Raw genomic sequence first — 25,608 nt, 5'->3', positions numbered from 1 at the left:
TCCTTAAAGTAAATCAAATACATATCCACAGGCACCTGTAGTCAAAATAGTTGTCAGGTTAATGATCATCCAAGAGAGTATTGAAGTCACAGGAGTCTGGCCAAAGTGTGAGGAGACTCCACCAGTGAGTGTAGTGAGTTAATAAAGCCAAGGCATCTGGACCAGCCATTCCTTGCCTGTTGTCTTCCTCCCCGGATGTCCCAGTGTCCCAGCCTGGGGTTCTGCCCCAGGATCAAGGGCTGTACCATGAGGACACAGCTACTCATCTCTAAATCCTGGGGATGCACACACACATGTACACATCCCTTGGCCTCTCCCAGGCCTCCTTTGTCCTGACCTCTGTAGAGCCGTCCTCTACCTCAGGTAAGGAGAGAACTACATGGGCAAAGTCCACACTCAGCCTTTATCTATTTACTCCAAAAGGGGTTTAAGACAGCGGGAGTTTTATTTTAGCTAGATTCAGGATTCACTTAGAACTGTTTGCAGAGTTAAGAGGCAATGCAGAAGAAAATCCCTCACAAATGTTTGTTCCTCTGTTAAGTCTGAATTGTATAAATGGCAGTAGGTGACATTCAATACTAATAGAAATAATAGTAATATAATAGTTGCAATTTACTAGCTATGTAACTTTAGGCAAAATATTTAACTTTTATCTGCTTGTTTTCTCATCTGTAAAATAGGGATAATTGTTGTACTTAGAGTGATTGTAATGGTTAAATGAGTTGATATATGTACAACTCTGAGAACTATGTGCCTGGCACATAGTAAGTACTATGTTGGCATTAATTATCCTAAGCTCCTATTATCAAGTATGGAGCGAAGTGCTTTATGTATGTCATTTTGTTAATCCTCATAATGACTCTGTGGGCTGTAGGTTTGCTTATAGCTGTCTCACAGATGATAAAACTGTGCCACAGAGAGGTTTAAGTAACTTTCCTGAGGTTACATATTTAGGCACAATCTGACTGGGGCAGCTGCCTGAATCTGAAGCTCAGTGTTCATACTAACCTTGCCAAGAAGTTTACAGAATAGCATCTTTTTTTCAAAAGAAGAGAGACTTGAAATCATCCCCTTCAGTCCTCTCATTCCTGCCCCCTCAGGTCCTCTTCATTGTGATGATGCAGAGAACTGGAATGGTCAGCCTCATGGCCTTTTCTGGGTGATAGGATCTGTCTGTCCCTCAGGTCCCAGAAGCTACGTCACCCTTTCTCCCAGCCTCTGCCTAATGGCTACTGCGTGCCTAAGCGTTGCTGTCACCTGGGCCAGGGTCATTCCTCTGTGTTTCCTGCAGTACCTTCCCCTCATGTTGGCTGCTTTCTGAAGAGCCCTAGCTCCTTGTTGTGTTACCTGGGCTTGTGCTACCTGTTCTCCTCTCCCTCACCCCACAAACACAACACCAAAAGGGCTTGTAGGCGAGAATTACAGCCTATACAGCCTGTTTACCCACACCACACACCCAGCCCTGAGCATGGCAGCATGCAACACATTCTATTTAGTTGGTTGGTTTGGAAATGAATTTGATGTCTATTATTTGGGGTTAATCTGAGCCCATTATTTTCATTTTATTTTAATTGATATAAAATCCACATACCATAAAATTCACCCTAAATTCATCATTTCAAATTGAAGGCAATTTATTATGTTTACTAGGTGCTCTGGGTTGAATGTGTCCCCCAGAGTTTACATGTCAGAAATGTAATCCCTAATGCAACTGTGTTGGGAGGTAGGGCCTAATAGGAGGCTGTGCTCTCTTGAATGGATTAATGTCATTATGGCAAGAGTAGATTAGTTATCTTGGGAATGGGCTTGTTATAAACTCGAGTTTGGCCCTGTCTTGCTGTCTTGCCCTTGCAAGAGGACATAAGATGAAGGCCTTCACCAGATGCTAGTGCCATGCTCTTGGACTTTCCAGCCTCCAGAACCAAATATACTTCTGTTGTTTATAAATTACCCAGTCTCAGGAATTCCAGTATAACAACACAAAATGGACTAAGACACTAGGATATTTTAATTTTGTTCATCTTGATTTTCATGATTTCTGGGACACCATGATTTGGAAGGTAAACCATTTTTAAATAATGATTTTTTTAAAGACTGTATGAATTTAGGTGAGGAGCTTGACCTAGACTCTGAACTAGCACACTGAAGTTAAAAAGATGGACTGTAGAGAGATATGGGCTGTGGGCCCAGGAACCCTTCCATACCCTCCTGCCTTGGTTGAAGACCCATTTCGTGCTGCCATCCAATGCCTAACTGCTAATTTCATTGGGAGATAGAATCACATGACTTGGATATATTCTTGATTAATTTAATGTGATTTAAAAATATCCTGTATTCCTGCCTGTCCATCAAGTTCTCCAAATTCTTGTCATTTCTAAATGGAGAATGGAGTAACTCAACAAAGTCAGAGAGGGCTTTTTTGTTTGGCTCTTTGCCAAAATGCCTATAGGTTAGAGGGTTACACAGAAAATCTAATTTACAGCAGTTGTATGTTAAGTAGCTGTGGATTGCTATTTGTCAAACATCAGAAACAATTTTATTTTGGGGAATAGAAAGAGAATTGCTCTGTATGTTAGCAGGGACAGAAAACATGCTTCTGATTAATGGGATTGCAGGCAGTCATTAGAAGGATTGAAAGACTGGAGAAAAATTCCTTAAACAAAATTTTGAACTGTTGCATATGATATTATATAAGAGTAAGTTAGTTTACTTGTTCGTAAGATTCCTTTATACCCTTTGTTACAATAACTTATGCATGCACTAGCTTGGAGCCTGTATCACAAAACTGCCTTGGTTATTTGAAAATATTACATTGTAGATAATGTTATCTACATATAAAAAGCCTTTGCTATGTGAATAATCATGTCAGAACTGGGTAAAAATAGTTTAGTGGGCAGGTATATGTAGTGAAAGAGAATAGAGGCATGATAGAGTGAATCTGAGGAAAAATCCTGTTGATTCGGATAGTTTAGGCTCCAGGTCGATCTCGGTAGGGGTGGTGGTTACACAGGTATTGCCAAATACCTCAGGCTGCTGGGTCTTCTGCAGTACTGTGAAGAATTTGAAGATGAGAGAAAAGAGAACTTCCCAGTCCTCTAGATGTGACAGTCCTTGTGGCAGTGCCATATCCCCCTAAGGAGGAGCTGGGTTATTGGAAATTGTTCAGTGGAGGGGCCTGGGATAGTGGCAGGAGGCAGAGGTGCTAAGAAGGATACAGGTGGCAGAAGCGAAGCTCATAGAGCAGAAATAGGCAGTATTCCAGAAGCGGGCAGCCTTCCAGAAGTGGTGTGCCCAGTATTCTTTTATTCACTAGTTTATGGACTTCTTTCGCAGGGACACATTTTAATGAAGTCTCTTTGGAAGAAAATTTGCATGGCTGAGATGCTGGGTTTTGGAGTTGATGGAACTGCCGAGTTAAAATAGCTTTTTTGTGTGTGCAGGTAGTGTGAAAGAGCCACATACACTATCAGTAAAGCCGCTGTCTGAGAGAGTTAAAGAGGCAGACAGACAGTTAAGGTTAATTGGAGTGATCAGCTTGTGCAGGCCACGAACCTGCATCATCCACACCAAAGCAAGTTGAGTTCAGGCAGTAGATGCTGGAGGTGTTAAAAATGGGACTTATGGAGCTAGACTGCCTGGATCTGAATTCTAGTTCCTCTTCGCAATTGCTAAGTATTATCGTGACAGAGATATTCTCTGTCCTATGTTAAGTGAGACTACTGATAGTACCTGTTTTTATATAGTTATCTACACACACACACACATACATATATGACTATATATATGACTATATATAACTATATATAGTCAGCATCATCATATCATCTAATACTAATTGGGAGCTATATGTGTACAAACTCAATCATCATCATCATCATCATCATCATCATCATCATCATCATCACCCAATACTTAACCGGAGTTTTATGTGGATTAACCCATTCAGTCCTCAAGAATGACAGACGTCAAAATGGACATGGCACTCAGGAGAAAGTGTACAATGTGCAAAAGAGTAGGGGTGGCTGCCTTCTCTGTCTAGCTAAGGGCTCTCTACATCTTATCACCATGCTGTCCAGTCCCCACCCCAATGACTTGACTGCTCTCCTTTTTTTTTTTTTTTTTCCCACAACATTGCCCTCAGACCACTTAATTGACACTGACTAATGGCTGGCCTTGAATTAACGTCTGCATCAATGGATGGATGCCCTGTTTGTATCCATCTTCCTGGCCTTACTTTGGGGTCTCAGAAGACAGAAATGGTGTGTTCTATTTACCATCCTAGAGTCATAGAAGATTTGTGGTTCTTTTTATCAGATGAGGACCCAGAGTTCTGCACAGGGTTCTTCTTACCCACAAAGTAAGGTTCTTCTTACAGGTGGCAAGGGAGAGAGAATTTGTAGAGACCTTTAGTTCTCTGTCACTTCAGACAGGGATTGCCTCTCTGGTGTCTAGCCTCTAAAAGTCATCATGTTCCTTAGGTTTCTATTTCCCTTTGCACAAATTTAGCCTCAGGCAGACTCAAGCACAGCTTTTAGGTTTGTAAAACCTTGACAAGTCCTGGAGCCTTTTCTTAATACAGAGCCCCCTGGCAAGGAACAGCTTCAGAGGTAAGCTGTGAGCAGGGGCTTGCTTGATGGTTCCTGGAGGATTGAAGATGGGGAAGAGTTTGTTCATTATACTTCCCATTCTATTAAGAATCCCACCAAACTGGCCCACTGGGTGGCTGGAATAGAGGAAGTGTTAGGAAGCAGCTGGCATAAAGATCTACCCAGCCTATTGGTTGAGGATTTTTTTTTCCCCCCTAAAAGACATACATTGCCAGGAAAAGCTAACAAAAATTTCAAGGCAGATTTGGAGGAATTAAATTATTCTTAGGCACATTGCCTGGTTTCTAAGCATTTAGGGATATGTAAATGTTCATGTTCTTTAGAGGTCTCTGTCTCTTTTGTACAGAGTACATTAGTACTAAAAATGAGATTTGCTAGTTCTACATTTTCATGTGAATTTATGCAGTGAATATTCAATTTGATTCTGGATCTTTCAAAAGGAAAGGCTTTCTTTAAACAAATAATATAGCTTATTTTTCTGATATGCTCTATTGGTTGCTTTGATTTTTTTCTCCGACAACTGAAATGCAAAGTAGAGTACTATCCCCAATTAATATTCTTGCTCCACAAAGACTTCCAGTGTTTGTTTTTGCTTCTTTTAATATGTAACTCTCCTAAGTGTGTTATTGTATTACAGCTAAGAGGCTTTACCCATGTAAAGTTGAATACTTTACACTTCTGAATGCCAACATAACAATTAATCTATGATTAGATTTTGCTTCTTAAGATGCCTCCACTGACGAGTGCCTGTAATATTAAACTTCTAAAGTGTTCCACTCTTTAAAACTTATAAAAGCTCTCTTTGATATAGCCCACTGAAATTGTGTGGCTATTGTTTTTATTGCTTTATTGTGCAGCCAGCTTAACTGAAACCTTTGGGTGGCTTTTACTCTTTATAATAAAGATAACATTGAGAAATGCCTGGAGTACAAAGTGTATATGTGTACATGCTGTTCTCAGCCATCTCCTCTGACTTAGTAACTCTCTAATTCCCTTGCCTCCACTATGTTTAAGAACAAAAAAGAAAAACACTTATATTTCACATTTCCTCCATCAAGCTGTCTTTATAGAGTGGTCTGTAGCAACCATTGCTACTTCCTCTCTAATATTTTTTAACTCCTTAAGATGTTGTTGCTGTCCTCACTGCTGGACTGGAATCTGCGTGATGATTCCATCATGGGTGAAGCCCCAAATTATTTAGCCTTGACTCAGTCTCTCCTGTCTGGATGCCTTTGCAGGATTTAGTCTTAGGGATCACATTTTCCTACTTAAACTCTTCTTCCTTGTTTTTGGGATGTTGTCTCTAAACCTTGACTTTCCTTCCTCAGTTACATACATTGAACTTCACTATTTGGCCCTTGGATCTTTTTTTTTTTTTTAACTTTTAATTTGTCCTTGTGAGCTCTTCCATTCCATTGAATTCAGCCCTGCCTAATTGTGGCTGATTGCCAAATCCCTAGCATGTTTCCTCTTCTGAATCACAGACCAGGGTTTCATCAGCCACTAGCACACTTGCACAGGGGTGCCCAGAATCACCGTCAGCCCATCAGGTCACCTGGCTTCTCTTTGCCTGATAGTGCTCCAAACTCTCATTAATGCAGGATCAGGCACCCTTTGCTCCTCTCGTTCTTGCCGCACATTTAAGCATTTGCCACATCCCACATGTTCTTTCTCTGCAGTGTTTATTTCACTCCTCCCCTTTCCACACCTGCTGCTGCCACCCTGGTTTGTGTCCTCACTACCTCTTGGCCAGACCTCTGCAACACACCTTTCTCACACATTGTGGTTAGATTGATATTCCTCAAGTGCAGCTCTGATCCTATTGCTCACTTTTCACCAAGCCCTTTCAGTGTTCCACATTGTGGGCTGAATTACTCACAAACTCAGCATGGGCATGCGTGATGTCCTACAGCCCCTACCTAAATCTCTAACCCCAATCCCACTGCTCCCTCTTTGGCTTCAGACGGATTGGACTGCCTGTTCTAGCTCTTCTCAGAATATGACATTTTCTTGGTCACTTCTGTAACTAGCGTCCCACCACACATGCCATTCTGTCTTCAGATTCCTGCAGTTAGTGTGCTTTCTCCCTCGTTTGAACCCTGTAGTGTTTAGTTTCTGCCTCTCTTATGACATGTACTAGTGTTGTGGCTCTGTGTACTCGTCTTATCGCTGAGACATTGCCTCATGCCGACACTCCTCCCCTCTGCCCCCGCCCAGTGTTCTTAGAAGGCAGGGACTGCCTTACTAATCTTTGTTGTGTCAAGCAGTAGCACACTGGCCTGTGTCTGTCTGCCAAATCGATTAAGTACTTGTTGAATGGAAGTAGAAATTCCAATTAACACAGATGGCAAAGTGTGCTGTTCATTCTTAAGTCTCGTTTTTTTCATTCCTAGGTGAAGCTCGTGTGTGGAGTGCCACGGTACAATCAGACGACAGATGGACAGTGTGACAAAAGTGTCAGAAAGGATTGGGCCTCGCTGTGAGAGTCAGCCTGGATTCAAAGTGTTGACAAGTTGCTGAAAAGGAAGCCAGTGAGAGGACTGTGGCACGCAGAGGAAGTGGAGCCCTGTCTTCGGTCACACCATTGATGGAGGACAGATGGACAGCCGTATGGCCAGTCACCTCTCCTCTTAAACCTTTGGAGAGTGGTCCTTTGTCCTCTGCTGGACACATAATAGGAATTCTAACACACTCTCTGAATTCACTTTTCATAAAAACGTAAAATCAGACTGCTCTGTACAACTAGGCTCAACTGTTGCATGGTAGCAGATTTGCAAACATGAGTGCTGAGGGGTACCAGTACAGAGCGCTGTATGATTATAAAAAGGAAAGAGAAGAAGATATTGACTTGCACTTGGGTGACATATTGACTGTGAATAAAGGGTCCTTAGTAGCTCTTGGATTCAGTGATGGACAGGAAGCCAGGCCTGAAGAAATTGGCTGGTTAAATGGCTATAATGAAACCACAGGGGAAAGGGGGGACTTTCCGGGAACTTATGTAGAATATATTGGAAGGAAAAAAATCTCGCCTCCCACACCAAAGCCCCGGCCACCTCGGCCTCTTCCTGTTGCACCAGGTTCTTCGAAAACTGAAGCAGATGTTGAACAACAAGGTCAGTATTGATAAGTGGTTGCTTAATGACTCCCTTTCTTTTTCTTTTTAAGGAAAAGTCTTAAGTTTGGGTTGAGTCGTTATGTTCTGGGCAGAAGTTATCTTGGCAACTGCACCTGAATTGATGTGTGGTGCATAAAAGCTTGGTCAATCATTACACAACTAGAAATTTGTGTTTGTGGGGTTGGAAGTTGTTATAAAAATAGGGACACAGTATCCGAGAACCTGTTTAGTGAGTGTCGTTGAACACTAGTATTATAGTTGTCATTGAATTAAACATCTACTATATTTCTTATTTTTGTAATTGGCATTATAGGCGGAGTATTCCTAGTCTGAAAATATGAAATCTAAAATGCTGAAAAACCCAAAATTTTTTGACACCCAAAGGAAATTATCATTAGAGCATTCCAGAATTCAGATTCAGTGGTCAAGGGGTATAATGCAAATATTCCAAAATCCAGAACAACATGAAATCTACAACACTTCTGGTTCCAAGCATTTCAGATAAGGAATACTCAACCTGTGTATATCTAATAATAATTTTGGGAAAGTGGAGGGTAAGTCTAATATAAGTATATTTAACATGATTTGTATGGAAAAATGTAGAGAGTAAATAAAATGACCACAGAACTCGGCTGAGAAGAAACCATTGTTTTTATAACCTGGTATCTACCTCTTGGTTTCCTCTCCAGGATCGCTGTGGCCAAAGCTGAAACCCAATCCTATAGTTAGTATAAAAGTAAAGGGATTTCACTTCCTTTGTGGGTAGTGTCATTTGTAGCATTAATGCCTATAGTCTGGTTCGCCTTCATGAGGGGGAAGAAAAATTCACTGAATACTTTGCTTAAATGGAAACCACCTTCATTCAAAAACCACTTATTGCTTATTGGAGATGGTCCATACTTGCGCTTCAGGCACAGCTGTGTCTTTAAGGTTTATCTTCTGTTCGGTTTCACACAGAGACAAGCCTTATGCTCAGCTTTGCTGTTATCAGCTTTGTCAAATACCGGTTTCCTCACTAGTAAATCACACGCATTTTTCTTTTTTCTCTTGTGTAGTCTTCTTTCTTAGGGTCTAAGAAGGGAATGGGAAGGAATGGTTTAAGATGGGTGGGCCTAACTGCAGTAGTTATATATTGAGGAGACCTGACTGGCATCACAGGATATTTCTGGAAGAGATTCTGATACCACTAGTAAGCTATTATACCTTCTTTAATGTTGCCTTATTCTAACACAAGTGAATAAGACAATGAGAACAGAGAAACAGAATGCAAGGGTAAGAGCTGCCTTTCAGTATTGAGTGGTAATAGATTGGGAATATTGTGTTAAAATCAAGGAATTTATTAATGATACCTGAAGGGAAGCCCTTTTCTTTCCCATACCCAGCCCAAAGGGATACTTATTTCATAAATGTTATACTTTATAATGTTCAAATAATATCTTTTATTATATTGTTCAAAAGCCAAAGTTAATTTTTCTTTGCAGATCAATCAAAAAACCATGACTCTCCGCACATACATAAGTGATTTTATCAACCATTGCAGCACTTAGCAGATTGAAGATACATACGTAATCGTTTTTCTCCACCAAGTTATATATTTTCACCTTTTATTTTTTTTAAGTTAAAAACGCTTTCTTCAGTAGCCTAATTCCAAAGGAAAAGTGATTTAATTTTTCCGAGAATACAGAGCTTTACAGAATCATAAACATATCTCAGTTGAATTAGAGAAGATTATTTAAAAGGTGGAATAAGGGCACCTTGTCAAGATTAGTTACAAAACAATTTTATAAAAGCAGTTTCTAAACAAAATTTGCATTTGATAATTGCTATCAGGTGCAAGTTTCTTTGGCTCTGGTGTACAGAAAAGCAAGTCTTTCCTTATAGGAAAAGTCATTTTCTCTTTTTATATCCTAAACTATTTTATAATGCTTGCTTTCTCATGTAATGTGATGACAATTGAGATTTTTAGCAGCTTTTTCGTTTTTCTTTAATACATGGAAAGATGGAGTGAAATGAAAATTTTTAGCAGAATTCAAGAAACAGACCCATGATAATGTGCATAAAAGTATTAGAGCCTGAATATAAATGAGAAATTAGGAATAACTGAAAGATTGAAAGGTGAGTGTTGGGGGGGGTCATGTGGGGAGTATAATACTAAACATTCAATTTTCTAGAAGTGTTGGTCTTGTATTCTCATTTAAATATTCCTATGAAGCGAGAATTCAATAGCTCCTATGAGTTGCATGTTGAATTGATATGGAAAGTAGTTATAAGGACAAATTTTATATGTTAGAACCTGTGAGACTAGTTTCTTTTGCCTCCGTTTGTATTTCTTTGAAAAGCTTTTGCAGTGACAAATTGTGTGAAGGCAAGAAATGATAGTTCTGTTCTATTCTTACCATAATTGAATTCTTTATTTCTTTTCTTTTTTTTCCTTTTAACACCCTCCACCTCCACCTGACTTAGCCAGTTTTTCATGTTATGCTGTGTTTATTGCATTTAGAAGGTTATTCCTCACCAACCCCCCACCCCAGGTCTAGGAACCACATGCAGTTTTGTTTTGTGGACTTGGCACACCTCGTTAATGGGCAGCAGGGTAGACAGAGGGTGCGAGGACAGCCTGCATGCCAATTGTGTGTCTGTGTCCTGCTGAGCCTTGCTGCCCTCTCTGTTTTTAAAAGGAAATTGTCCTTAGACTCTGGCCAAGAGTACATTCTGTGAGAGATTCCTCCCTGTACGATAGAGTCTTATTTTTCCACTTTGCTTGTATGTTCTTGGAAATAAAGCTGTGATATTTAACTTTTTGAGAGAAAGAATCAAAAACCCATTAGGAAATCTTATATACAGCACTGTACTTTCTTCCAATACATTTTGCATGCAGTTTTTTAGGAAGCTCTGGCATATAGATTGAATGAATTGTTTTAATTGGATAATTTTGGAAGTTTTTGGACTTAAATACATTCAGTAAGCATGGTCTGAGTCCTTATTTTGTGCTGGAAAGCAAAGATAAAAGATGAAATCAAGGCTCAAGAGCCAGCATGCCCTGAGATGCTCTCTCATGCCTCTCTTCCACCTTTGGAGCTGTGCTTTTTCTCCTCTGCTAGTACAGCTCTTCCCCTAGACATCTGCCTGACTGACCCACTCTCACTTCTCTGCTCAAATCTTTCGTCTCATGGAGTCTGGCTCTACTCACGCTATTCTATGCTGGGACCTACCTCTCTGCTTTTGCAAATCATTGATTACTTAACCCATGATATCGTTTACTTATTACGTTTATTGTTCATTGACTGTTCCCTCTGTTAGATTTTAAGCTCCATAAGGGGAGAGATCTTTGTGGTCCCCCATTATCCTGAGTACCTAGGACAGTGTGGTAGTTTCCCAACATGCTGGTAAACATGTGCTGCTGCAGCTTATCCTACAGCTATTTCACTTTCTGCATTGCTTTTGAAATTGACCACGTGCTCTGAATGTCATGTGCAGTCATACAAAGCTTAATGGCCCATCTTGTTTTAGAAAATAACAGCTTATTTGTTATCCACATCCTCCATCTGAGGCATCCTGCCTTGGCCTTAACCATTGCCTGGTATGTCTCCAGAACTCTTTATTTTCTTCCCAGGGCCTGGGACAGGTAGTTCTGCTGGTGGGAAAGTGCATTAAGCTGATAGTACCTTCAGTCACTTAAGCCAAGTGAGTAGAGGGGCTGTCATGGTCAGCGAATATCCTCAGGGCAAATTCTGTGCCCTTTCTCCCATCCTTTTATCTCCTTCCCTTTGCATGGGGGCTAAAATTGCCAATATGAGGATGACGTTTTATTTTATTTTTCTACAAGCCAGTAGAGCCCTATGTTATGTTCTTTGGAGAGAACCTCTTCCATGTTTTGTTTGGATAAAGAGTGTGCTGGGTGTGCAAGGTGGGTGTTACATGTCCTTGGGTGAGGCAGCTATTGAAAGGCAATCTTATGGCTCTTTCTGCTTTAGCTTGCTCAGATCCTGGCATCCCATCCCGCTACACCAACCCCATTCAGCCAGGGTCCTGTATTTTCTCTTGTACACAACGAAATGAGTTGATTGAAAATGGGGATATAGGGATATGGGAATAAAAATATATTCCTCTGTCATATGTAAGCCATCCAGTGGGGCTATTTCTCAAGACAGTGGTTTTAACTCATACTTTGAGATCCTTTAATTAAAGTCATGCTAATGCAGAATATTTAGACGGGTGAGAGTCTGTGCCCATGTTAGTTTGTGTAGTGCACTGAAACCTGCTAACACAAGAGATTACTTACTGCATACCCACCTCCATCCTGACCTGCACAACCCTCCCTGGCTCCTCCTGCAGACTCTGACAGTGGATTTCAGCTGGTTTCAAACCTAAGACATAAAGCATGCATTTGACATGGCTTATGCTAAATTTTGATCAAAATCCCTTTTAAACAGAAAGAAAAAGGCCACCATTGGTGTTGGTTTTCATGGTTTCCCAAGGCATGTTATTGTTACATTTTTCACATTCAGCATTTGAGTGTCCCTTCATGGTTGTTGTTCCCTGTCCAGAAAGCAGGGCTGCAATAAATCACAAACATTGACTACACGGTACAGAGGTCACAGAAAATAGTGACCTGATCCTAAATTACACACCTCTCCTGAGCCCGTTGGTCATAACCTACGCTGTCTCCTTGAGGCAAATAGTGCTTGTGCAAGTAATTTGCTTTGCTTCACAAATTCCTGCCTTTATGAATTCTGTTTTCTTTCAGAATATACTTTCTCATAACATTCTTCACCTTCCTTCCTACTTAAGTCTTTGCTGTGAACTTGGAGGTTTGTCTTGTTAAGCCCAAGTGATGGGGAAAACCACCCAATTTATGGTGCTGACTGCTCATTCTGCATCTATCGACCACTCTGTTTTTGCGAGAAAGTTGGGTCAGTTACAGGATCTTAGAAGATAAGGGCCTTTGAGCTCTGTCTCTAACTTCTGACCACAAGAAAAGTTCATCAGGACATTATGGAGATTTTTACCCAGGCATGAAAATTTAAGTGTTTGCCCTCTGTGTTTCAGTAGGAAATGAAATATATTTCTACTGAAATATAATTGATTAAAGAGTGTGTCTGGAAAAAACAAATGTGCTAATTATTTTGAATAAAATCAGATTAGCCTAACCACTTAGGGTCACAGAATATGTCATTTGCATATTAAATTACTTATTGCAACACAGTTCACCCTCTCATGAGCATTTATATTTTCAATACATTCTTGATTTTTTAAAAACATTTTTTCTGTTAACTTTGTTTCCCTAAAAATGTGTAAGAGAAAGGAAAGTAGCCCTAATTAGTGATTTGTGTATCCGTGGTTTTTTGAAAATGAAATTGACAAAAAGAGACAGGATTCTCACTTTTATTGCTTTTTGCAGGAGGGTTCTTACCCTGAGCTGGCCTGGCCACTTTAGGAATTCACAGGCACGCTCTGAGGGGCCTGTGAGTAGGGAGGCTCTCTTACCCAGAGGGGAGAGGAAGGCATTTCTCCCTCCTTCCCTCAGTCTGTTATTTGAAGGGAATCACTTGAACTTCTCTCCTAGAGCTGTGGTGACAGTTAAGTCCAGGGTTGCAGAATAAGACAGTATTTGAGGAGAAGAAGCTTTCTGCCAGGTGTCTGTTTCTGCCTCTGTCCTTTAGAATCACAGGGTTATGGTAGGCAAGTTATATTTTCTTATTTAAGTGAAATGTTTGTTCAGATGCTTTTGTTAAGGCTTCTGTTCTATACACTTCTTTCTGTGTTCTTTTTTCAAAAATGGGAAAAGGGTCCAGTGTCCTTGTATGTATATCCTAAGTAAAGCCCTCACACACCTCTGATTCAAATAGGAGTTATTTAATTAGAGGGAGCATATTTTGTTTTCTGGCAACTAAGTTAATGTTGATATTCTAATACAATTTTCTTTGTTATAAATATGGAACTCTCTATTTAACTTGTCAATAGATTCTTTGATAAATTTGATGTCAGTCTTTTCTGGTTTCTAGGTGATGCATCTTTGTCGACAACAAGAGACATTCTGATTAGTAAGAATTTCTTCTCTGAGTTAGAAAAAAAATTAGAAATTCTGAAATTCAACAACAAATGCTGACTTACATCTGCTAAGTAGCACCCAAAAAGGGGAGAATTTTTTACCTATGGCAAATAAGAGTGCCAAATATGACATCATTTACATATCCATGTTTTGATTAGTAAAAACCAAACAGATGTTAGCAGTACAGCTGGCTCTTGCACATATGTGTATCTTTGTTGCTAACAGATTTCCATGGGGAAGGATGTAGCACTGGTCTGAAGTCTCAGATAGGAGAAAATAACATGGTGTGATAGCTTGAAATGAGAAGCATAATTGCATGATGGATTATATCTGAATGTTTTGAGGTCTTGAGTTTATAGCATTCGATATCAAAGCAGTCCTTAGGCTTTCAATAGAGGAGGACACATGGAGGGGGACAAAGTGAACTAGAAATGGGCTTTATTTCAATTGCTTGGGTATAGTGTACCTAAAATGTCAAGTTGTTTAACAGAATATCAGACTACTTTATAAATGTGTTATTCCTTCTTACCAATTTATGTAATATTTTATTTTTACTATGAAAATTCCATGCAGTATACAAACAGTGCGTGGAATTGTAGTAGAAACATTGTTAAAATATAACTTTGAATTAAAAACAAAACATGGTATACATTGTTATATAACGGATAACATAGTGTATACATTGTTAAAATATATCCTTGCAATTAAAAACAAAACAAATCAGCTGCAAACCTTTGTTTAATTATGTATGCAGAACTTTCTCCCCATGGCTTTATACCACCTAAGGCATGGCTGTGATTTTCAGGAATACCCTCTCTGGACTGTTTCTTGCTTGGAGGTGTTTGCGATGTATGTGTATTCGTCTATCTATCTATTCTCAGTTGGTAGATTATGTAATGCCTATAGATTATTCTGTCCTGTCACAGTTTGATTCATTTTGAAGTTATAACTGTGAATTTATTACAGCGTATTGCAGGAGACGTAATTTGATGATCAAATCTGATATCCAAGATCGTAAAGAATATAGGCATAAATGAAATATAAATCTGTGATATATTATTTGAATCAGAAATTCCACATTGCTTTGCTTTCTATAAATTCCTTAACGTTCTAGTTCCAGTGTTCTCTAATTGTAAGATGAGAAGCTAAATGCTGCTGTCTCTTTTGAGTTTCGGCAGTTTTTGTTTTAATCCTTCTCTTCCCAGTCAGAAGAACTGTCGGAGAAATAAGACCCAGAAAAATTGGTTCTCACTAGTAGTGTTTCCCCAATAATGCAACCCAGAAGCCCTGTATATGAGAATAAGGGAATGTAGTGAGAGGATTTATGCAGAGAAACAACCTAGGATGGTTGGAAAGATGTACTTACATGACCTCATTGCACGATCTGATTGGAGACTGGTCCATGGATTGTATGGGATTATTGCTTATGAAAGTGCCCACCTGGTATCAAGTTTTTGCAGATGCATGCGGTGTATGGTTTTAAGACATGTTTCACCAGTGTGAATATTTAGGCTCTACTTCTGTTGGTGGGCAGTTAGCAATTGCTGGTATCTAAACTGGTTTGAGACTTACTGCCTCATTTGAACAGTATCTGTGCAGTAGCGCTAAACTCGTTGACATGATCTGTGCTGAGAGTTCCTACAGATTTGTTTCATATATATTTGTTAAATTTTCCAAGGTAAGTAGAGAGTGATGGTTATAACATTTGTTTATTCAGATCCCTCTAAATCTACCTAAGAGGTAACATGTTAGCATAGGCATTAGACAAGGCTGCATTGTGAAGTCAGAGTGACTGTCTGGGGTTGTCACTGTCATCTTCCAAGCTTTCTCCTAAAGAAGAAAATTGACATAATGCTCTCAGACTTGCACATGGGACCAGTGCCACAGCAAGCACTGGTTCTAGCCTGCTACTGGTTTTTGGTAAAATGCAGTTTTCAGAACTACTCAAGGGTGTAATAAGATTAATTTTTATGATATTAGATATAATATGTTAACTTTTTAGCTATTAATCTTAAACACTGATGGCTTTATTTTTATTCTATTTAAAAAAATAATTTTTGAGGCCAGGTGCAGTGGCTCACACCTGTAATCCCAGCATTTTGGGAGGCCAAGGTGGGCAGATCACTTGAGGTCAGGAGATCAAAACCAGCATGGCCAATATGGTGAAACCCCATCTCTACTAAAAATACAAAAATTAGCTGGGTGTGATGGTGCATGCCTGTAATCCCAGCTACTAGGGAGGCTGAGGTAGGAGAATCGCTTGAAACTGGGAGGCAGAGGTTACAGTGAGCCGAGATTGTGCCACTGCACTTTAGCCTGGGCGACAGAGTGAGAGTGTCTCAAAATAAATAAATAAATAAATAAATAAATAAATAAATAAATAAATAATTTTCAATGCTTAAGAATTTTTTATCAGTAAACAGTTCATTTGAATTTTTTTTTGCATTCTTGTTTCCCAACTATAGAAACATAGCTGAAAATTTGTGGCATCATTAATGCATAATTTCAAGGCATTTTACACATTGTTAATTAAATCTTACCATGTTCTTTCAGGTAGCAAAAAGTAAGTTTATTTTTGATTCAGAAGTATTTGAAGAAGTTAGAACAAGATGATTTTATTGCTAAATAATAAGGAATATCTGTGGAGTACCAAGGAATGAGATATAATGAATTTGGTTAGAGTATATCAAAGTACATCTTATAGTTTTTGTCTTACACTTCCCTGTGGGTCTGTTTAACTATTGAAAATGTCTTCTTCAAAATGAACCTTAAACATTTGCAAACTTACTCTTTGCTAGTTATTCTGCCAGGCATTTTTTTTTTCTTTTTTTTTTGAGTCTTGCTCTGTCGCCCAGGCTGGAGTGCAGTGGCTCAATCTCAGCTGACTGCAACCTCTGCCTCCTGGGTTCAAGCAGTTCTCCAGCCACAGCCTCCCAAGTAGCTGGGACTACAGGCACATGCTGCCACGCCTGGCTAATTTTTGTATTTTTAGTAGAGACAGGGTTTCACCATATTGGTCAGGCTGGTCTCGAACTCCTAACCTCAGGTGATCCACCCACCTCGGCCTCCTAAACTGGTGGGATTACCAGCGCAAGCCACCACGCTGGCCCTGCCAGGCATTTTATAGACATTTTTCATTTGACGCTCACAACCACCCTGCAAAGATGGCATATTATAACCTTTTTTTGTTTTTTTGTTTTTTTGAGATGGAGTCTCGCTCTGTCGCCCGGGCTGGAGAGCAGTGGCACGATCTCCGCTCACTGCAAGCTCCGCCTCCTGGGTTCACGCCATTCTCCTGCCTCAGCCTCTCCAGTAGCTGGGACTACAGGCACCTGCCACCATGCCCGGCTAATTTTTTGTATTTTTTGTAGAGACGGGGTTTCACTGTGTTAGCCAGGATGGTCTCGATCTCTTGACCTCGTGATCCGCCCACCTCGGCCTCCCAAAGTGCTGGGATTACAGGCATGAGCCACCACGCCTGGCCCTATAACCGTTTTTGAGATTTAAAAACTGAAGGTCATGTGATTGTGTAAATATTTAAAAAGAAAGGGGACTTCATAGTGATGGCACATTGATAAGATTCAAGAACATTTTGGGCAAGGCAGGCAGTCGTGAGGATCTCCTTAAGCAGTCTCTTGTGAAGTGATCGGTAACTGAATTTTGCTTTTTGGGTGGTCTTCAATTATGTCTGCTTTATCTGTTAAGTTTCACTAGCTATTACATTCATGCAACTCCAGAAATTTACCTCCAATTTATATGTGACTTACAACATTTTCTTATGTCTGGTAAATATTTGAAAGGATTGAATTACAAAGAGACGGATAAGGCCATGAAGCTAAGACAAAGTTTTGGGTATGTGCATGTAAATGCAATTTTTCTCAGGAAGAAATACACCATGATCAGATAACTCAAAAGTTTTATAACCTTGATAAATAGATTTACCTTCGTTTCTGTTGTTTTTGAAGAAGTTAAATGTCTGCTTTAAATGTTTCCCTGAGTTTCAAGTTTTCTTATTTCAGACTCATAATTATATCATTTTGATTAAAATGGAGCACAGACTGGAGTTATTACTTGCTTAAAAGCCAAAAACTTGAGGGTATCCAGCATAAGAATTGTGTGTTTTGGTCTGTGGATAGCAGCTGCTTGAAGTCCATAAAAACAAGAAACCTGAAGTTGATTCAGATGAATCTGAAGTCTTGTACCTGAATTATGTCAAGGTTAGCAGTAAATGCCATTTAAAAAGACTGAGTACAAATTGCCAAATTCCTTTGAATGCCAAACCATATTTCTCAGGAAAGTTGGCCACTGCCAAATTTATAACATTTGTGTTTCTGTTACCTGAATTCCAAGGGCAGAGGGGTGATTGAGGGGGTAAGGGAAAGGCACAGGTGAATTTTATTTTCAGATGTCTAATAGGACAGTGTGACATTGCCCAGAGATAGTCTCTCAAAGGTAGTGAGTGCCAGCAGAACTTCTCGAATGCGAAGTTGAGAAATTTTACTTATTTACTTATTTTCCCATTGAAAAAAAAAAAAACCTTTAAATGTTTTCTGAGTTAAAAAGGCCTCTGACTGGTAGTCCTGACACAGCTTCTTGAGAGTCTCCGAGAGAGCCTCTTCTCAGTACAATTCCTAAGAAGATAGGAAGAAAAAAAATATTCTTAACACATAAAACTAGAATTAGTGGGAAGAAATGCCTACTGTAAACTCAACAGAACCGGGGTTAAAAAATATAGGATAAGTTTTGACTACCTAAAAGTAGCAGGGCAGACCCATCTCTTCCCTAACTCTGTCCATAATTCAGAAAGGGCCCAGGGAACTGTCCTCAGGAATGCTCTTCCCCCCTCTTCCTTGTCCTCTCCGACAGAGCCTTTCCAATCAGTAGGAGGTCACAACTTAGAAAATAACCAGAGAGAGCTGGAATGGTAAGTTAGGGGCTATTACTGTTATATTCTGAGAATCCTGATCCATGAAAATGAAGTGCTGAAGGTGGGGTAGAGTTAGAAAGACCTGTGTTCACTGAGGGTTTTGAGTATTACAGGCTCTCCATCACTCAGAGCATCAGAAAGCCAGGCGGTGAACGCAGGAGATTTTTCTCTCAGGCTAACCAAAACCATGTTGAAATGAAAACCACTTTGGAATTGGCCTTTTCATCTCAGACTGCCAAACAACCAGCACCCAAGTGGATCCCTTAGCTCAGAGCAGTCACCAGGCATGGGTAGGTCTTTCCTTGTTTAGTGATAAACAGGAAAAACCTAACCGAGCCTACTGAACCATGTCCATCTATAAAAGAAAAAGGGAGATCATACTGGAGATTTGAAAGAAGGGTAGACCTCCAGAACTGATTGATTATAATTTATTTCTGTTATAGTATTTCCACTTAGTATTATGATTTATTTCTGTCCCTCATGAAAGGGACAGAAAGTAGTCAGGTGGTTATGAGATGAAAAGACAGTAAGATGGGATGAAATCGGAGTGAAACAATAAAAAAAAGACTAAGTTAAAAATGTAATAGCATATTAAAATTCATGTGTAAGGGGGTAATGAGCTGAAAATAAAGTCTGTGTTGTGAAGGAGAAACAAGATAAAGCTCTTTGGAATCCAAAGGATAAAAACGTAAAATGAGGGAGAAGATATATAGAGAGAATATCTAACAGGAGAATTACAAGTGTTGATAAACAGGGAACCAAGTGAAATAGAACAACATCATTATAAGAAGTTTTCATGCACATGTGCAGATTTGAAAGTGTTGCCGTATTTTTCATGTGAAATCAATGAAAAATATGTTTGGGCATTTCTATTTAAGAATAATGTTAAAGTACCTTGCCAAAATATCTGGCAAGATATTAGCTACCAGGGAACAAAGTTGTTTTTCTTCTCCTTTCTAGCAATAAATGCCAAAAAAAAAAAAATAGTGCATTGATTTTAGTAGAGTTTTGAGGAGAAAAGATGGTGACTTAAGAACTTACTGAGCTTCCTCCTTATATGTTATATGGAAAGGCAATTGAGAGGCATTCACTGATAAGCAGGAGCTCAGGAAAGCTACACTAAACCTCTTGTTCACGTGGGAGTACCTAAAGGTTGCCTTTTTATTGTTAAGCTTTATAATTTAAAAAGGTGTAAATTTAAACGTAATTCATTTTGGTTAACTTCAGTAATTATCAAAATAATAAAACTATAAAGTATGTATCTTCTAAACACCTAGAAATATATATTCCAAAAGATAGGCAACAAAGAAAGAATAAAAATAATACAGGGAAAATGTTTACTATATATGAATACTTTAAAGAAATACAGACATTAACATATGTATGTACGTATATACACATACATATATACATATAAAATTGACCATATACATATATTTGTGTGTTCAACACACGCATTATTTTTCAGGTACTGCACTAACCTTTTATTCCATTGACTTGTTACTTTTCCTAAGAACTCTATGACACTGGCCTTATTATACCTGTTTTAAAGATAAACAAGTTTAGTTAGAGATGGCCCAAGGTCACACAGCTAGTGGAGGAGCTGGGATTTGACCCCAAACAGTCTGACTGTTGACCCAATGCTCTTAAGCAACTGTGCAATACAGCGAAAGGGGCGCCGGGGGTTAATGTTCACACTGCTTGATGCTGCTGACTTCCGACCAGCCACAAGGCACCCCGGAGCCAAAGGCAGATGACTCCCTGGCTTGCCAGTGACGTATGATGCGGTCTGATATGACAAAGTGAGTTAAACAAGCAGATTTTTCCTCTCAGGAAACAGACACAAGAACAACTGAAAAGAATAAAGCAGATGTGTGAGTTACTATTCCTTACAGCAAAAGAACCTCATCAGAACCGCAGGCTGGAAAGAGGTGATTACTTTTAAAGGGCAGTTCATTCCTTCTGCATGTTGGAACCTGTGGCTCTTAACTGGCTAAAATTTTAACTTTCAGTGTAGCCCCCACTTGGCTTGTGCTTCTTAATGTTGTAGATAACATTATAGATTTATATAATATTCAACTTTTATATATATATTACTTATATATAAATGTTTATGTATAAATATATATTTGTATATAATATGTATTCGTATATGATATATAGTAAATGTTATATTTAAACCATCATATAGAAAAGCCATTATTGGGTACACTGTACAAATCTGCCTGTATAATTGAGTGTACTGTTCTACTAAAAGCAGCTTTAGAGAAAGGATTGAAAGCCAGCTCTTTCTACTTCACTAGCCTTCATTGTTTGGATTGGCATTACGTGTACAGTTATATTGTAACTGTCACTTGTGGTCTAATCTTCCCCTTAGGGGAAACTTGAGAAACCTGGTCAGCTTTAACATTTAGAGGAAGTTTAAACATATTGGAGCATAAAATTCACAGTTGTTTAACTGAAACTCCAGTTCTTGTCAGACCACATCTCTCCAGCCCTTCTGTGATTGGAATCATCTAACTTTGGCCCTCACTAAGGAAAACTTTGACAAGATGCAAAAAATGTTTACTCTTGTTTTCTTTGCCAGGAACCTGAGTCTTTGCAGCAGACTCTGAGACCTCTTTGCCTACCCCAAATAAGTGTATTGTCACTGTAACTGTTTTTTATCCCCATAACTGCTTTCGGTGAATGCCAATCTAGTTGTTACATCCCTTTAATATTTTGGGTAATTATGTTCTTTAAGAATGAAAATATTTTTTCCTTCCTTCCTTTCTTCTTTCCTTCCTGGTTTTGTTATAGTCTAGCTGTGAGACCAGCTGCCTTTCATATATTCTAGAAGAGAAGGATGAGGTGAGTTTCACAGTGATCTTTTTCCAAAATACAAAACCATTGTCACTCTCCACTTCCCAGGCAACCCCACTCATTCTATTTTCTAGTGAGGGTTTTGCTTAGATGATGACGAGTCTCTTGATTCAGTGGACTCCTAAGGGACCATCTTTCACCAGCACCAAATGCTGTTTAGTTCACATATTGAAATGTTTTAAATTATAACTTAGCAATTGTAGTTAGTAATCTTCACATTATATTGTCTCACATTTAATGTATAATTTCCTAAGAGAAGGAAATGGTCCTGGTGGGGGTTAATAGTTATAGTAACTATTAATAATACTGATGACTACTAGTTAATAGTAATTAAAGCCTCCTAAAATGAGAGGAAAAAAAATCTTTTGTTTATAAGGGTTAAAAAGAAGAGTTGAGACTTAATAGTTTTAGTAAAACCCCAGTGCATGTTCGATTAATTTTGTTACTTTATTCTGGGCATGTAGTTGAATAATTACCTGCATTTTTGATTTGCTGAAAAGGTGGTGGTTACAATTTTTTTTGTTTTTTTTTTTTACAGTACTGTTTTTAGTTCATTACATTGAGGTGCTACATTTTCCTTTTCTTAAATACATGCAAGATGAAATGTTTTACCTCTGAGATGAAAAATTTGAAATTTCTTTAATGTGTCTCCTTACTAACACAATTGCAGGCAAGCATTGAACATTTGCTTTGTTCCAGGCACCATGTGCTGTGTGCTCTACCTACCTAATCTCACTTAGTCCACTTAGTGCTATTTGCAGGTTGAGGCTTAGAAAGAAAAAGAAACTTGCCCAGAGTCCAACACTAGTAGCTGGTAAAGAGCTGGTCTTTGCATGCAGCCTCTCTCACTTCAGGATGGGTGCTTCCCAGCACCACACTGTACCACCCTCAAGACGAGTTGCAGGAGGAAAGGAACCTCTAGTGGTATTAACTAAATCTTAGCAAGTAGTTGCCTGTAAATTGTAGACTTTTAAATACAATCTCACATTTCTGTGATCTTTACCCATACACCAGTTACCTTCAAACTAATTTAAGAATCTTATAGATATTAAAAATGCTTGATTGGCCAATATCTCATTTCTGTCAAAATCATGTACTAGAAGCATGTATCAAATCAGAGACTTCTTTCAAAGTTTACTTGAAATAAAAAGGGAGGAATACGAAGTATCACAGGTTAAAGCAATGCCCTCATTCCATTTAGGCAAAAGTGTTGTGCTATTTGAATATTGTTAGTTTGAGAATATGGAGTTGTACTCCTTATAGCAATTCCAACCTAGAAAAATGTTTGTGTTTTAATTGATGGGTTAGGCAAAAAGTTAATCTTTGCATAGAGGAAAGAAACAGCTCTGACTTAGAGGTCTTGGGGCTAGAACATGGATCAAGTGTCTGAAGTTTTTCATGTGGCCTCAAGTTGAATCTTGGTCAGAGAATACACGGTGGTCAAACTTCACACCATAGTCATAATGTATGAAGCCAAAAGAAAAGTCCTAGTTGCTGGGTGCTTCCATTATATCATCAACCTGGGTTTAATGATTTTATTGGAAGCACGACTTCCAGTGAGGCAAGGCAGTAAGCCCCAGAAGAGGGCCTTCCATGGGTAGATAGGAACTCAAATGCTTTCCCAGGCCGGACCCAGGAGACTGTGTCAGCTACTGTGATATGGCTTGCCACCAGGACAGATCATTCTACCCGTCTAAGGAGTTAGGGTATCCCCAAGAGCTGTGATGGGAGGTGGAAATTCACACCTGTGAAATGGGAGGTATGCTGAGTTGAATGGGATAGCCCAAGGCCTGTCCATGAACTGAGCCATGGCCAAGGATTTCTTAATTCTAGAGGCCTCCTTCTTGAGCTTGCCTTCTTTTGAACTTGGCCCTCAGTGTCTGGGTAAGTTGGAGCGTGACTATCCAGGGAAAGCCCCTGGTTTGTATTTAGTCAAGTTGGCCAGAGAAGACTGGATCTAAGCGGGAATAAAATTTGCTGACCCCCATCTCAGAGGTTAACATTTTCATTTGTGTTTTGCATGACTCATTTTAAATTACAGTGCTCTACAAGTATAGAAAGAAGCCTTCCTCTTCCCACCCTCCCCCAGACACCACATAATGGAAAAAGCAAGAATTTTCTGCATAAGCAAGGCCTTAAAAAAAAAAAAAGCCAGCCTCTGATGGGACTTCTTTCCTGCCAGAAATCCCACTGGTCCACGGTCGCAATTTTTACAAAAGGCCACGATGAAAGAGTAAGGCCCATTTTGAGCCCTTTGCTTCTGTATTATGTGAAACATAACTTGTATTTCTGTTCTTGGTATCCGAAGAATTGTTAGTTTTTGAACATGTAAAATCTACTAGGGTCTCTGACTGTTAAAGTATAATTTTGATTAAGAAAAGATTTGTTCCACTGCTTTGATTAGACACATAAAACTTTGAAAAGTTTTGATGTTCTGTTTCCTGTTTTAAAAAAACATGTCCTCTCCTATGAACTCTAACTAGATGAGAGGATTTTCCTCAGAGAAAATTCAGCCCTGGGAAGAACCATCTATGGAGGTCATAACCTAGAAAATTCTTCAAGGGAAGTTGCAGTGAATTAAAAGAGGGCGGAGTTAGAAAGTCCTGTTCTACCAGATTTGTGCTAATAGTTGCACCTTTCTTTCTTTCCCAGAATGGTCACTGGAGAAAATGTGTAAACCAACTGCAAACAAGTTTATCCGTTGCCACCTTTCTTTTCCTTTAGTGACAGTTCAATTCGTTAACCTGAAGAAGCTACTGTACCATCAAGACTAGCTCCCAGCCCAGGGCTTCAGCATAAAGCAACTGCTCAGTTAATTTTGGTGGATCACGGGCAGAAACAAGTTACCTTTGGGATGCAGATTCTGAATAGTCTGCCATGAAATGATTAAATGAATGAGAGTGATGAGGGGCTACTTAATTGGACTATGTAAAATGGCTCCTTAAGCTTCGTGGACAATTGAGTAATTTCAGTTTCCTCTCTTCACTCTTGTTTACTTCCTGCTCTTCTAGAATCAAGTGTTAGGTATTCTGTTCTCTTACAATGAGAAGATTAAACAGCTGTAGTTTAAATTAAAGCATTAATTTGGAGTGTTCTGTGGCTACATTAATTATATTTTCTACTAAGATTAAATTGCAGATGGATATAAGCAGCAATATATGTTTATCCAGGGCAAACCAAAATTCTGTTAACCAGCCATCCTTGGTGACTTTTTATTTATATATAAAAACCTTTTTAAACTGAAATAATTTAACTTGATTTTTCCCCCCAGTTAGGTAGAAGAAAAAATAATTGGATGCAGAAAACAGTTGTATGGAGCGTATTTGCATAGGTACAGGACTTGAGTGACAGAAAATTCCTTTTATTTTTTTCCCCAGTGGGATTTAGCAAAAAGCATGTGTTGAAAGTCTCTTGACTAAATGGGTCATAATTAAAGACTTTGGGATTTATTTATGGGTATTTTAATTAGAAACATTAAGTTCTCTCAGTGGTCCTTGTGAAAACTTTTTTCTAACTGCTTATTTTATATCAAGTAATAAATAAAATTTCTGTGGGTATGAAGATGAGTTTTAGGGCCGCCTATTTCTCTGGGACCCCCCCCCCCCCCCCCGCTTCAGAGAGCTTTTCTCTTTCTTTCGCCTATTAAACTTCTGCTCTGGACCTCAAAAAAAAAAATGAGTTTTAGCTGTAACCACATTGTAATTCGTGCTGAATATATGAATGCTGCTGTTCACTGAATAGTTAACTGGTTATATCCCTTGTTAATTTGAAGTTTTCTTCCTTCGTTTTGGAATGATAGTTATAAGGCAACATGCATTTTAGAAAAATGCACTTGTTTGAACTTCTCAGATCTAATGTGACTCTGTGGGACTAGATGTTAAGAAACCATATCTTTAACTGAACATCATCTATGATATTCCATCTCATAACATGTTCCATGAGTTTTATGGACAATTTCTAAGAAATCCAAAGTTGCATGCAGTTTTATCAACCTCTCTGCATCCCTTGGCACAAGGAATAATTTTTCTGTTATTGAGGGGCAAAA

General features: G+C 39.0%; 1 protein-coding gene and 1 long non-coding RNA gene across 5 annotated transcripts in view; both read left to right on the top strand.

The window, feature by feature from the left end:
* Positions 1 to 25,608, top strand: part of PIK3R1 (phosphoinositide-3-kinase regulatory subunit 1) — a 110,519-nt gene that overhangs the window by 31,290 nt on the left and 53,621 nt on the right. For all 4 annotated transcript variants that reach the window (XM_054684299.2, XM_009449067.5, XM_517729.9 and 1 more), the window contains one exon: positions 7,001 to 7,720. In XM_054684299.2, the coding sequence (XP_054540274.1) occupies positions 7,387 to 7,720 (334 nt within the window). In that variant the 5' untranslated portion in view covers positions 7,001 to 7,386. The remainder of the gene's footprint in view (positions 1 to 7,000; positions 7,721 to 25,608) is intronic.
* On the top strand, positions 23,605 to 24,652 carry LOC107974715 (uncharacterized). Its single transcript, XR_008547964.2, has 2 exons — positions 23,605 to 23,796; positions 24,216 to 24,652. It is a non-coding gene; the product is annotated as an uncharacterized LOC107974715 (long non-coding RNA).

This window comes from Pan troglodytes, chromosome 4, assembly GCF_028858775.2.
Source record: "Pan troglodytes isolate AG18354 chromosome 4, NHGRI_mPanTro3-v2.0_pri, whole genome shotgun sequence".
Classification (NCBI taxonomy): Eukaryota; Metazoa; Chordata; class Mammalia; order Primates; family Hominidae; genus Pan; species Pan troglodytes.
This window is presented reverse-complemented; position numbering and strand designations above follow the sequence as displayed.